Consider the following 12870-nt stretch of genomic DNA (forward strand, 5'->3'; position numbering starts at 1 on the left):
CGGGCTCTTATTAGAAGGACAGGGTCTTTGAACCCTCTCCTGGATTCTCACCGACGTGGTCTGGGGTAGGCTCAGGAATCTGTCTCTAACTAGGACCCCAGGGGGAGAAATGGGAAGTGTGAGAACCTGCAGCTCACCAGGCCCCCACCTCAGACACCGTCCTTGTCTTCATGGGGGGCTTGGGCTGGGAGATCTTGGTCGCTGCTCATATAAGCCCACGTGTCCCCTGACTGCTCGGGGTCTCCATGTGGTCAGTGGGGCCCGCTGGTAAGTGTGGCCAATAACTCAGGAGTCCTAGTGTAGAGCTTTGGAGGGGTGAGCTGGTCCAGCTGGAGAGCTGAGTGTGCAGTGGGTGGTGGGGGACGGCTAGTCCTTTATTCAATTAGAATTCCTAGATTCGGGCCAAGTTGACAGTTGTTGTTTTTTTTTTCTTTTCTTTTCTTTTTTCTTCCTTCCTTCCTTCCTTCCTTCCTTCCTTCCTTCCTTCCTTCCTTCCTTCCTTCCTTCTTTCCTTCCTTCCTTCCTTCCTTCCTTCCTTTCTCTTCCTTCCTTCCTTCCTTCCTTCCTTCCTTCCTTCCTTTCTCTTCCTTCCTTCCTTCCTTCCTTCCTTCCTTCCTTCCTTCCTCCTTCCTTCCTTCCTTCCTTCCTTCCTTCCTTTTGTTTATTTATTTATTTGAAAGAGAGAGTGAGAGCGAGCACATGCAAGCAGGGAGGAGGGGCAGAGGGAGAGGGAGAAAAAGAATTCCAGGCAGACTCTGTGCTGAGCGTGGAGCCTGATGCAGGGCTTGATCTCATGACCCTGAGATCATGACCTGAGCTGAAATCAAGAGTTGGATGCTCAACCAGTTGAGCCACCCAGGTGCCCCTAAGCTGACAGTAGGTTTAATCCTCTGGGAAAAGCCATCAGAGTAAAGGCCTGGCTGCTTGGGGCGGAGCAGGCAGCTGGCATTTTGGGGGTTCGGTGTGGACTTCTCTATTTCTCTGTCCCGCTTGGCGCTCAGTCTGTTGAGCTGTGTCTGTCTGCTCCCCATCCCTACAGACTACCTGATCAACGTGATGGATGCTCTGGGCCTGCAGCCATCCCGCACCCTTCAGAACATTGTGACACTCTTGAAGACCAAACCTGAGGACTACAGGCAGGTCAGCAAAGGCCTGCCCCGGCGCCTGGCCACCACAGTGGCTAACATGCGGAACGTGGACTACTGACCGCCTCCCCCCACCCCTGCACCTGGTTGAGAAGAGGCCCAGGGCTGGGGTTCAGGGGTCACAGCAGCTCTCCAGAATGGATTTGCTCAAAAATTCTGCCTGGGGTTGGGAGGATTCATTTCCAAAAGACTTGGTTCATTTGTATGATCAAAAAAAGGGTGGGGGGGTTGTAAATTAGAGGCATATTATTTATTAGAGCAGAATTTTCAGGTGATTTTCTAAATGATCTGATCTTGAAAAGGGAATTGATAAATACCATGAAATGAAAGAAGGCTGTTTTCTTTCCTTTGCTCAGTGAATATTTGGGTGCCTCCCATGAGCCATGCTCCACGCACTGGGACACGGGCCGGGAAGGAGGGGGAGAATCACCAGAGAAACCAACAAAGAAGATGATGTTGGATGGTGGCATCAGGGTGGAGGGCAGCCCCCGGACCCACAGAATAGAGCCGTGCATGGCAGTGAGGGACCAGCGCGGACCAGGCCCTGGGGCACGTTCAAGGTCAGCAGCATGGAAGTAGGAAATCAGGTCAGAGGGGAGCTGGGGGCCAGATCACTGACCAGCCCGTCGGCCGTGATGAGGACTCAGGCTTTTACTTTCTCTTTATTTGACAGCTCACGGGATGATGTGGACTCTATCAGGTTTTTTGCCAGTAGCTTCTCTTATCTGTTAAGATAAACAGAATAATGTAACTTGAGTGACTCAAGCAAATAGGAGTTGAGCTTTCTCAAGATCGAGAAGTCCCACGGTCCCGGCTGTGGGCACTGACTCAGTGGCTGGAGGAGTCAGGACCAGGACCAGCCTCCCTGTGATCTTGACCTTTTCTGCGTGTGCTGGCTGCTTCCTCCTGGTGGGGCGACTCTTGCAGCTGCAGGCATCACACGGCATTCGGGGGGACGAAGGCAGAGGGGGTGCTGTCCCTTCCACCCTGCAGGCAAAGGGCTCCCCGGGGGCCCCCGTGGCTTTCTCCTCGGTCTCCCTGGCCAGTTCTTGGTCACTGGCATCCTCCCAGCTGCAAGCGAGGCTGGGAGTGTGGGGAACAGGACTGCCTCCATTTGGAGTTCTCAGCCTCCGCACTCCTGTCGTCTTCAGCAGGCTGGTCGATGGGCATTCAGTGGTATCCCTGACCTCTGTCCCCTGGATGCCGGTGGCACTCTGCAGCTGGGACAGCCAGAAAGGTCTCCAGACCTTGCCCGGGGGCCAGACTCCCCTCCAGCATGGAAACCCTGGTGTAGACCAGGCAGGATTTATTGCCTGGGCCCGGCGCACTGGTGCCGTGAACAGGCTGGGTTTCTGTTAGCAAGGGAGAAGGGGGGCGCCACCGTGTCTGAAGGGTTCTTTATCGGAATTGATGTGTCCGTGTGTTCCTGCTGCTGCGTAAGCCTTACTTCTCTCTCTGATGCCTTTCAACGGCCTCAGGGATTATCCCCATCTTACACACAAAGGAACTGAGGTGTGGGAGGTTTAGGGGCTTGCCCGGAGTCACTGGTGCCCCCTGTGCTCCTGACCGCGGGGCGCGAGGTGAGCGCACGACACCTAATCCCGCCCCGGAGAGCCGGCTCGTGCTGGCCCTCCAGAGTGGCACTGCCGTGCCCACGGCCTCTCGGGAACCAGCCCCTGCAGGGTGCCGGGGCCGGTGTCGTGCTGGCCTTGTCATCCAGGGGTTCCCACACGTTCTGTCCCCACATCCTTGGAACCAGTTTTGCTGGCCCCGAAAGAACCGCACCAAGAAAAATATTTTGGTTTCTCATGCGGTGGATCACGGGCTGTCCCTGGCAGGGATCGAGCCTGGCTCCTGCCTTGAAGAAGTGAGAGCCAGAAACCTGGAAGGCGGAATGTGCTGTGGAAAGTGGAAACCTCTTTGGGGTGACCTTTGTGCCGGTGTCCAGGAGAGCTGTTTGATTCCTGGCTTCGCCACCTCCCAACTGTGTGACCTTGGGGAAGTCGCTTCACCTCTCTTAGCCTCATTTCCTCTTGTGAAAAACAGGAGCCACAGTGGAACCTAATCAGGGTTATTTGAAGAGCCAGTGAGGTACAGCGGGGGTCACAAGTGCCCCCTTCCCACTCCTGCTTCAAATGCCTCTCCCAGTTCAGGATGAATACATGGCCTGGGCTGATTCAGTGACCCTCATTCTCGGGGCTTTTGCTGGGACACTGTGAGGGAGGAGCTTTCTTCCCACTCTATAGTTGCTGGGCTGAGGGAATGGAGCTTGGAGCTGTGGGGTGAAGAGCAGTACATGAAGGGAACCTATTTGCGAGGGACATCAATATGGAAGAAAAGAAAGCTCAGAGCTGGGGAAATCACCAGATCTATGAACCGCTGGATACAGCCATACCTGAAATCCCTGGACTTTTATTACAAGAACCAATGGATTCCCTTTTTTAGCTTGTCAGTTCAAATTAGTGTGACCAAGGAGCTGGCAAAGGGAGCTTGCTAATAACCTTTGCTCTGCCTGCCCCACAGCTTCAGATGAGACCATAAATGTGAAAGCTCTGGGCTCCTATAAGGGACTGGTATTCTTGTGACCACCGGCAGCCAGGGGATGAGGCTGGAGTTTTACCTTCGTCACTTACTGGAAGAGTGACCTGGAGCATATGACTTCACCTCTCTGAGTCTCAATTTACTTACCCTTAAGATGGGATGGGAATACTTCTCAGTCATTCTGAGAATTAATTGGAAAAAGACTTGAAAAGCACTTGGCCTGATAAGTGTGTGTTAAGTGTTTGATAGAATGTAGCCATTGTTTGATGATAACAACAACTAATAATAGTGTGATGACAACTATCACTAATAATAAAAGCAGTAGTCATGGGAGTTATTGTGGTAACCACCAAGAACTGGACTCCAGCCTGCAGACCCGCCTGACCCCGAGCTGGGCAACCCTCTTCCCCCAGGCCCTCCCCACACAATCCCTCCCAGTGCTGCCTTTGGCTGGAGTGGCACCAAGTCTGTGGCACCGCCTTCCCCCACAGGTGCCACTGTGGGCACTTAATGGGAGGCCTGCTTGTTTGCCTTTCCAGCCGAGGACCCAGGTGTTCTCCGCCAGCAGGGCTCTACAGTCAGAGCTGCTTCGCGACTGGGGCAGGCAGGTGGTCAGCTCCCTGCACCTGGCAGGCCCCATTCTTCTTTGGAAACAGCTCCCTGGTCTCTCTTTGCAGAGCCGTCAGGGTTCCCATACTTAGCAACTAAAACTACAGGACACTCCGTTAAATTTGAATTTCAGAAAAACAACAAATGATTTTATTAACATAATATGTCCCGGATACCTCTTAATTTTAAAAACATTTTTGTTTAGACAGCGAGCGCACATGCATGCATGGGTGGGGGAGGGACAGGGAGAAGGAGAGAGAATCTGAAGCAGACTCCACACTGAGAGAGGAGCCCCATACAGGGCTCAGTCTCACGACTCTCAGACCATGACCTGAGCCGAAATCAAGAGTTGGTCGCTCAACCTACTGAGCCACCCAGACGCCCCTGTCCCAAATATTACGCAGATGTACTGATACTAAAAAATCAATTTGTTGTTTATCTGAAATTCATATTTAACTTGAGGGCCTGTATTTTATCTGGCAATGCTTGGAGCCATGTCCCTCCCCCCCGGGGGCCATGTGATTCTGCTGGGGGCCACCTGGCCTCAGGTATGGGCAGGGTCTGAGCAATCCAAGCAGCCTATCATACTGATTGGTTCAGAGATATGCATGTGACCCAATCAGTGACCAGTGAGAGTCAGCCTGGGAACTTGCAGAGACAACTGGGGAAGAGGTACTTCTCCTAGCTGTTTGCTGAGCTGGAGACATGGTGAGTTTGGACTCACAGGCGGGCTTTCAATGTGAGGAGAGCCCGAGGAAAGCAGAGACCGAGAGACACTATTTGAGCTGCTTGAGATTCTTTCACTTAAGCCAGCTTGAGTCTTACTATTTGTCTCTGTCCTTGCAACCCGAAGTAGTACGGTGGATGGCATGAGTAAGTCACAAGCCCACTTGTGCACCAGCGCACTCTGACTGCCCCGTCCGACAAAGAACAAAGCTCAGCTCTGTGTGTTCTACTTTTATTTTCTAGAACAAAACTCAGGCCACCTGGCAGCAGGCCCCCCACCCCGCCCCTGGGCCTGATGCTCTTCCTGCTCTCCACAGTTGCTGCCTTCACTAAACCCATTGGCATAGGTCAGCCAAGGCCAGGACAGAAAACATTCTGAGGACAGACAGCACAGCATGACCGGCTGTTTGTCTTGGGAGCAGACGGTGAGTGGCACTGGGAAAAAACTAGCCTGTTTGCAGGGGGACAGTGTTCCAGGGTCTCTGGAGCGAAGCTGGGGACGTCCCAGCCAAGGATCAGGGCAGGTTGGGGGTGTGGGCAGGAACCAAATGAGTACAACATATTACCCACATCTGTACCCGCACCGTGACCCTACAGAGCCCTTGGCCTGGGACTGGCCAGGAGCTGCTGGTCTCTCTGTTGAGGGACACACATAGACTGTGGGCTCGGATTCCCATCATCCTGGCCCTTTGGAGAGAGCACCCTGGAGTGAAGCCTGGGGCCATGATGTCGGCTTCTTGGGTCTAGATGGCATCGCCCTCACTGTCAGACTCGATGACGTCCAGCGGCTGCAGACGGAGGGAGTCATAGTTGGGAGGTGGGGTGCCCGGGATGGGCAGGGTCTGCTCATCAGGGTAGGTCCCGGGGTCGGGGCCAGGCCTGGCCACATCAGGCTGGAAGCCAAAGTTGGTGTGAGCCTCCACCAGCTCAGCCACGGTGGGCGGCGGGCCAGCATAGTGAGCCTGGGCCCGCCTCTGCCGCAGGCTCTTGGCGAAGGCCACCAGCTTGATGATGGTGATCCACACAAAGTCGATGAGGATCTCTCCGAATTCGATGAGGCACAGCACCGAGCCCCCCATCCAGAAGCCAAACTGGCCGCCCAGGTTTGAGAGCAGCCAAACAATCTGTGGGGAGCAGAGGGTGCATGGCCTGGTGGGGGTCGGGCCACAGATTCCTGCCTTGAGCCCTGCCTCACGGCTTCCCCGGAGGGGGGCTGTTGGCCAGGAAGCGGGACAGGGTGACCATCTCAACCCAGGGAAACCATTCTAATTCCCCTGTTGGGCTCGGGACCCTCCCCACCCTCAGGGTGCAGGGTGGAGGGGCAGCAGGGAGGGCTGAGAGTCGGGAGCCCCCAGACTCACGTTATTGGCTGCTGACTCCTCAATGGTGCGATAGTTGAATTCTTGGAAGTAGATGTTGAGCTTGACGACTCCCTTCCTGTAGAAGCAGCAAGAAGGGCTGGTGCCCCCTCCCCGGGACATGCTCGTGCGCACACACACACACACACACACACACACACACGAGAGATAGCCAAGGGGCAGTCCTCTGCCTTGAGCTGCTCACATGTCCACTCCCAGGAGGGGTGAGGTCCAAGCAAGAGCCCAAAGTGCGGCCCTTCCTGTCCCCTCTGGGCCTTGGGGCCACGAAGAGCATCTCTGCCCAGCATCCTTCCTGGGGGCCCCGAGGACTGCCTCTGAGCTCCCCTCTCCCACCCCCCGGGGGGGCCCAGCCCATACACAGTAGGCTCTGGATAGAGTCCTAAGCCTTGCTTCTTTATCAGGGGACCTGGGGCACAGAGTTGGCCAAGTGGGCTTCCCCGTTGCACCCAATAGTCCTCAGAAAAGTTATGCTCTCTCACACCTCCAGTCTTCTGCCTGAACATCTGTGCCTCTTCTTATTTGAACAGTTCCTGCTCCTCCTTGGAGAGTTAGCTCGAGTGTCACCTCCTTCTACAGACCTCCCTTATCTCTCAGGCAGATAGCTTCTTCCCTGCTGTGCTCCCAAAGGAAGGGTCTTACACAGACTCTCACCACCATAAGCCCTGTTGGCCTATTTCTGTTCTCTAGACTGGAGCTTCCCAAGAATATGGACCTGTGTCTTTTCTGTGCTCAATTCATGTTTGTGTTTGATGGGTGGAAAGATGGAGAAATGGGTGGAGGATAAGTGGAAGGATGGATGAGTGGATGATGGGGGGATGAATGGCTGGATGGGTGAATGGATATAGATGGATGGGAGGAAAATTGGATGATGGATGGATGGATGGATGGATGGATGGATGGATGGATGGATAGACAAGCAAATGGATAGATGGATGGGTGGAAGGATGGATGAATAATGGAGGAACGAATGGGTGGATGGGTGGGTGGATGGATGGATGGGTGGGTGGGTGAACAGGTGACATATGGAAGAACAGGCTGTCCTTGGGAAGTGGTAGACCCTGAATTCCATTCGCTGGCTTCTCTCTCATTCCCAGTGCCTCATCCTTCAGGCCTCCTCCTGGATCTGACCAGTGTGAGAAGGTGTCTGAGGAGCTGCCCTATATCCAAACCCCTCCCTTGGGGCTCTGGTTCCCCCCATTTTCTGCATTCCCCAGCCCCATCCAGACTCTAGGCTCACCTGCTCAAGGTGATATTGGTGCTTTGGTCCCGCTCCTGAGACAGGACGTGGAAAATCCAATCCTGGAATCCAAGAAGGCAGCTGAAAAAACATGGCCCCTCCAGCACCCCCTCCCAGTCATGGGCCCTGCTACGGGTCGGGGACACAGCCCCGAAGCTTCCCAAAGGCCCAGGGACGGTGTGTTGGCACAGAGAGGAGGAAGGTAATGGTGCCCCCTGGCTGCTGCTGTTGGGAGAAGGCCCTCTGGGCTCCAGACGCTTCCCCCAGACGCCCAGCCATCCTGTGCCGCCTCTTTCCCACCTCTGGCCCTTGCAGGTGCTGTCCCTCTGCCCGGATCCTCCTCCCCAGCCCTGCCCAGGCCGGCTCAGCTCCTCCTGCCGCTTTCACTCAAACGTCGCCTTTGCAGGGAGGTCTTCCCTGACCACTCTGTCTAAAGGGGTTTCCCCTGGTTACTCTGTGCTCATCCTGTCTACTTCGTGCCATTATCACACTTTGAAATGATCTAATTTCCGCATGTTGTCTGTCTCCCCCACTAGAATGTAAGCTCCCTGAGAGCAAAGGGCTGTGCCTCTCTCCTTCACTGCTGTGTCCCCAGCACAGCGCCTTGGGAGACATGGCTGGGGGGACAGACAGCGTGCAGACCTGTGCCCAGACCTGTCCCCCCAGCCCAAAGGTGGGCGGCCAGGAACTTGGCCACTCCACCACCTCACCTCAGACGCCTCAGAAGGCCAGTCGGCCATGGAGATGGTCATCTTGTACTGGGTGTCACTGGAAGAGAGAAGGCAGCTCTGTGGCTGTCGCTATCCTTACCCCTGCCCCCCGAGTCTCCGCACCCCCACCCCCGTCCCCCGGTCTCCATGCCCCCCACTCACTTGCAGGACTCCTTGCACATGTTGATGCAGGTTTCCCTCTGGGTCACGCTCATGCACAGGTGCGAGTAACAATAGGCTGAGCAAGACGGGTGGGGGGGAGGGGTGAGACTTCAGGGAGGGGATTTCTAGATGTTTTCCTCTCCCCCTTTGAGCCTCCGGCTGCCCCCTGCCCTCCTGGCCATGGCCACCCAAGGCCGATGGTTCGGTGGGAGGGGGCGCTGTTTCTGCCCAAGCTCTCCTGCCATGGAGGGTCATCCCTTCCCCCGCCCCCGCACCCCCGATGTCCAGCCATTTCGCCCCAGCCTGGCCTGGGGGAGTCTCTCCCCAAACAGCCCAGACTCAGCTCAGCAGGATGAGAGCAGCTTTCCCTCTGTCATCCCCACTCAGGGCTGGGGGTCAGGGTGATGGAGTCACGCATGAAGGGATGGGTGGTCCAAAGGGATGGTTCCCCCCTCTTGGCTACATATTTCATTGGTTTTATGAGGTGGTGGGACTCTCCCTGCCTCCGACAACATCCATCATGTTTGGACGCCAGGGTTCCTCCTTCTGTGGCTTCGGGCCTCAGACTCTTGGAGGCCACCTCAGTCTCCCTTCCCACCCAGCACCCCACGGAGAGACCCAGTGAGCTCACACACACGGACACGCATGCTGAGGCTCATACGTGTGGCACTGTGGGCGCATGTGCGCACACACCGTGTGGGCACACGAACCAGCGTGCACAGATGAAAACACTGGAAGACATCCACGCCCATGTGTGAACACACGTGCAGACCTGGTCCCGAGTTCTGTGCATTAAGACACGAGCATACAAATGCCCTCTCCCATGTGCGCACACACACGTGCCCTCGCCAGCCGCTGCACGCCAAGCTCATGCGTGTGCAGGCGTTTACGGGGCACATATAGGAGGGAGGGGGCCTGGGGCGGAGGGGGGCTGCAGGCCGTGGAAGCGCAGGCCCGGCCCCACCCCCAGCCCTGCTGAGGACGTGGAGCTCTGCCCCCCGGCTTTGCGGTCAGAGCCCCAGCCGGCCCTGGGCGCCAGTGCCCGGGACTCTGCACTCACCCCAGTCTGGGAACTCGCGGTTGTTGCAGTATCTCTCCCCATGGGGCAGTGGGTACAGGAAGTGGGCACAGCTGCAGTTCTGGATCATGTGCTCTTGGAAGCAGGAGCGAATACAGGCCTGTGGTGGGAGGGCGGGAGAACACGGCCGTGACTGCGATGCCCCGTCCCAGCCCTGGGGTAGGGGCCCCGGGGGAGGTAATGCCGAGGCCCGGGGAGCCGGGGAGCCAGGGGAGGGGTCTCCCCGGCTGAGGAGCTGCGCCTCCTGACCTCTGCAGTCAGGGCGTGGCTGTCCTGCTCGGTGCCTGGTCCCCACAGAGGGACTCGGGCCAGACCCAGCTGAGGACCCCACCTTGCAGAGCCGGGGCCCCACACAGGACATGGGGAGGGGTGGCTTGGTCCCAGTACTGTAGCCAACCTTCGATAGGTCTCATTAACGGGGCTGCCAGCCTTGATGGAGCAGAGTGTCCCCTCATGGGGACAGGGGGAGGAAGAGTGGATTTGGCGCCTTGGGGACTGCAGGGGATGACTCTCTACTCGTGCTGGGGTTTCAGGTAACCCCAACCTGGTTCCAGCGCACTCGGAGGCCAATTGCGGTCACTCACGGGGGGAGCAGGGTGACAGTCGCCCCTGTGGGCTAAGGTCAGGAGGGCCTGGCACCACATGGGGAATGGAAGTGGCTGGTACTCCTGTGTCTCCGCTTGTCCCAGCTTCCCGAGTCCTGCGTGTGGAGGAGCCCTCGCTCCAACCCTTGCTATCCCCTGCTCTGGGCTCTGCCCCAGCGGCCACCAAGCCAGCCTGCTCCGTCCCAGCTACTCCCACTCCCGGCGCTGCTCCTTCGCAGCCTAGCAGGCCCTGTCCTGTTCTCCCTGACAGGGCTGTGGTCTCCCTGCGGGCCCAGCCGGGAGGAGCAGAGCGGGGGCAAGGGGGCCAGCGGGGTCCGACAAGGAGCTCTGACTTTGGGCCGGGGTCTCGCATTCTTCCAGGCCTCACCGTCTCACCTGGAAAGGAGGAGTCCTCTCTAGGCCCCACGACAGAGGCCGGGGGATTGGGGGGATGCAAGCAGAGCACCCGACCAGGGCCTGGGTCTTTGCCAAGGTCTGTGGCCAGAGGGGCGGCTGCACCGGACGAAGCAAGAGCTGAGCTTTTTCTGGAATGAGGTCTCTAAGGCTGAGCCTGATGGATGCCTCTGTGGCCTCCCTCTCTGCGCTCCCCACCTCCCTGTGCTGCCTGGCTGTCTGTCTATCCCTTCATTAGCTCAGAAGCTTCCTGAAGTTCCCCACTGCAGGCAGAAGCCCCTCCAGATAGAAGGCGGCCAAACCAGCCAGGTCAGGGTGTGGGGCGCACAGGTCAGCAGGACAGGGTGGGCGGGGGGGGATTTCCAGGCAAAGGGAAGCCCATGCCATGCTCAGGGCTAGCAGGCACAGAGGCAGGCCCTATACTGCCCCCCGTCATGCCTCAGCTTCCTTATCTGCCAAGGCCACCCGGGCTGGGGAAGAAGTGTCAGCCAGGGGTCACGGTCGTCACCTGTGCGGAGGCTTTAGACGGTTTTCTCCACTGGGGCTGGGTCTCGGGACAGGCCCCCCGGGCTGCCCCTGGAGGTCACGGTGAGAGGGAAGCCCCAGCTGCAGCAAGGGGGATCGAGGCCGGATACAAAGAGGGACTTCTCAGCTAAGTCGCTGAGGCCTTTGTACTGGCGCCTGTACACCCTGATTTCCTCCTTCCAGTAATATCTGCATCTTAGCGTCGCTGTGAGGATTCAATGAATCCCTGTATGTAAAGCACCCGCAACAGGGCCTGCCTAGCACGTGATGAGCCTGCTCCTCTCCGTATATTAGTACTTATAACAAGTAAATCATATATACATATATATATGATAAATGCTATTATTAGTATATTAATAAATGCTGCTACCACCCCGTGGGGTGTAGACAGGATCACAGGATGATGTAACACGGGCCAGCCCTTAGCACAGCATCTCTCCCACATAAGCGTTCTTTTTGGGAGACCCCAGAGTGAGATCCGTGTGTTTTGGGCATCCCCACAGGCACAGCTGCCAAGTGGGGACGAGCAGTGGCCGGCCCCGGGGCCTGGTGGGCACCCAGGGACGGGACTGGCTCCCCAGCCCCAAAGGCCACAAAACCCACCAAACCGCCCTGCGGTCACCCACAAAAATCCGGTACAGCCCGTCCTGCCAGGACCAGCTCCCCCAGAGCCCTGAGGCCTCGGGCCTGGTAGATGCAGACTGCCAGGGTCCCCGGAGCCCGGGGCCCGCGCTGTCTTCCCACCTGGATAGAGTAGGTCGTGTTGTAGTCGCTGTAGAGGTTCCGTACGGGGACGTCGGAGCCATTCACGGTGCACTGGCTGTAGGGCTCCCCCTTGCGCTCCAGCTTGTCCTGTGTGCGGAGAGGTTGCTCCGTGTGTGCCTCCCTCCCAGCAAGCACCATGGGGGTCGGTGGGGATGCCACGGGCCCCAGTAGGTGCCAGAGCGTGCCCACCTTCCGCCAGAGCATGCTGGCCCTGGTCGGGGTTCCAGCCCGAAGACAAGGCGGGAATGGGCCGCGAGGGAAGCTTCCACCCCCAGCCCCCCTCCGGCTGCCCTCGGGCTGTGGCCATACCACCAGCACCCCGATGGATGTCTCTGTCCCTGACATGGCGTAGATGCCCTCGTCTTTGATGAAGGGGTAGGACCTCTGCCCATGAAGCAGCAGGCGGGCACCGGCCGTGGACGTGAGGAAGGGCACGTAGTCCTCCTGGCCTATGTCCAGGATCAGCTTCAGGCCTGTGGGAAGGTGGGGCCGAGGGCTGCCTGAATTCGCTCCCCAACCCACCCACCTGTCCGGGCCCCCTCCCCACCCAGCTAAGGAGACCTCTAGGGCCCACGCAGGAAGCTGGCTGCCCCTCGAGAAAATTGAGACTTCTTGCCTTCTCCAAGGCCCCCTTCCCAGCCCAAGCCACCCTGCCTCTCCCTCCCCCCCAAGCCCCGCAAGCTCTTTCCACGTGGCAGGTAGATCCAGGGGTGCAGGACTGCCCTGCTCCACCTCAAATCTCATGAGTCCTCATTCTCATCATTCAATCCCTGTTGGCTTCCGTCCTCCTTGCTGCTGCTGGGCCTTCGCAAATGCTGTTCCCTCAAGAATGCTGTTCCCTTTCTCTGGGATCATGTCCCCGCCCCCTTTACCCTTCACCTAGAACCTCCTGCTCTTCCTTTGGATCTCAGCCCAAGTGTCACTTCCTCCAGAAGCCTTCCCTGACTACCAAGACTAGGTCTCCTAGCTCTGGAAATATTCCTCCCAAGTACATA

At 57.6% G+C, this 12870-nt stretch overlaps 2 protein-coding genes across 4 annotated transcripts in view; one reads left to right on the forward strand and one right to left on the reverse strand.

The window, feature by feature from the left end:
- The window catches only part of COG7 (component of oligomeric golgi complex 7), a 73503-nt gene extending 72026 nt beyond the window's left edge, over window positions 1-1477 (forward strand). For both annotated transcript variants that reach the window (XM_078074693.1, XM_078074692.1), the window contains one exon: window positions 1040-1477. In XM_078074693.1, the coding sequence (XP_077930819.1) occupies window positions 1040-1206 (167 nt within the window). In that variant the 3' untranslated portion in view covers window positions 1207-1477. The remainder of the gene's footprint in view (window positions 1-1039) is intronic.
- Window positions 1478-5237: 3760 nt separating this feature from the next.
- The window catches only part of SCNN1B (sodium channel epithelial 1 subunit beta), a 56039-nt gene continuing 48406 nt past the window's right edge, over window positions 5238-12870 (reverse strand). For both annotated transcript variants that reach the window (XM_036105235.2, XM_036105238.2), the window contains 8 exons: window positions 12185-12348; window positions 11855-11962; window positions 9570-9687; window positions 8510-8585; window positions 8348-8405; window positions 7638-7699; window positions 6383-6458; window positions 5238-6145 (listed from right to left, as the gene is read on the reverse strand). In XM_036105235.2, the coding sequence (XP_035961128.1) occupies window positions 5765-6145; window positions 6383-6458; window positions 7638-7699; window positions 8348-8405; window positions 8510-8585; window positions 9570-9687; window positions 11855-11962; window positions 12185-12348 (1043 nt within the window). In that variant the 3' untranslated portion in view covers window positions 5238-5764. The remainder of the gene's footprint in view (window positions 6146-6382; window positions 6459-7637; window positions 7700-8347; window positions 8406-8509; window positions 8586-9569; window positions 9688-11854; window positions 11963-12184; window positions 12349-12870) is intronic.

The sequence above is a fragment of the Halichoerus grypus genome, chromosome 6 (genome assembly GCF_964656455.1).
Source record: "Halichoerus grypus chromosome 6, mHalGry1.hap1.1, whole genome shotgun sequence".
NCBI classification, from domain to species: domain Eukaryota; kingdom Metazoa; phylum Chordata; class Mammalia; order Carnivora; family Phocidae; genus Halichoerus; species Halichoerus grypus.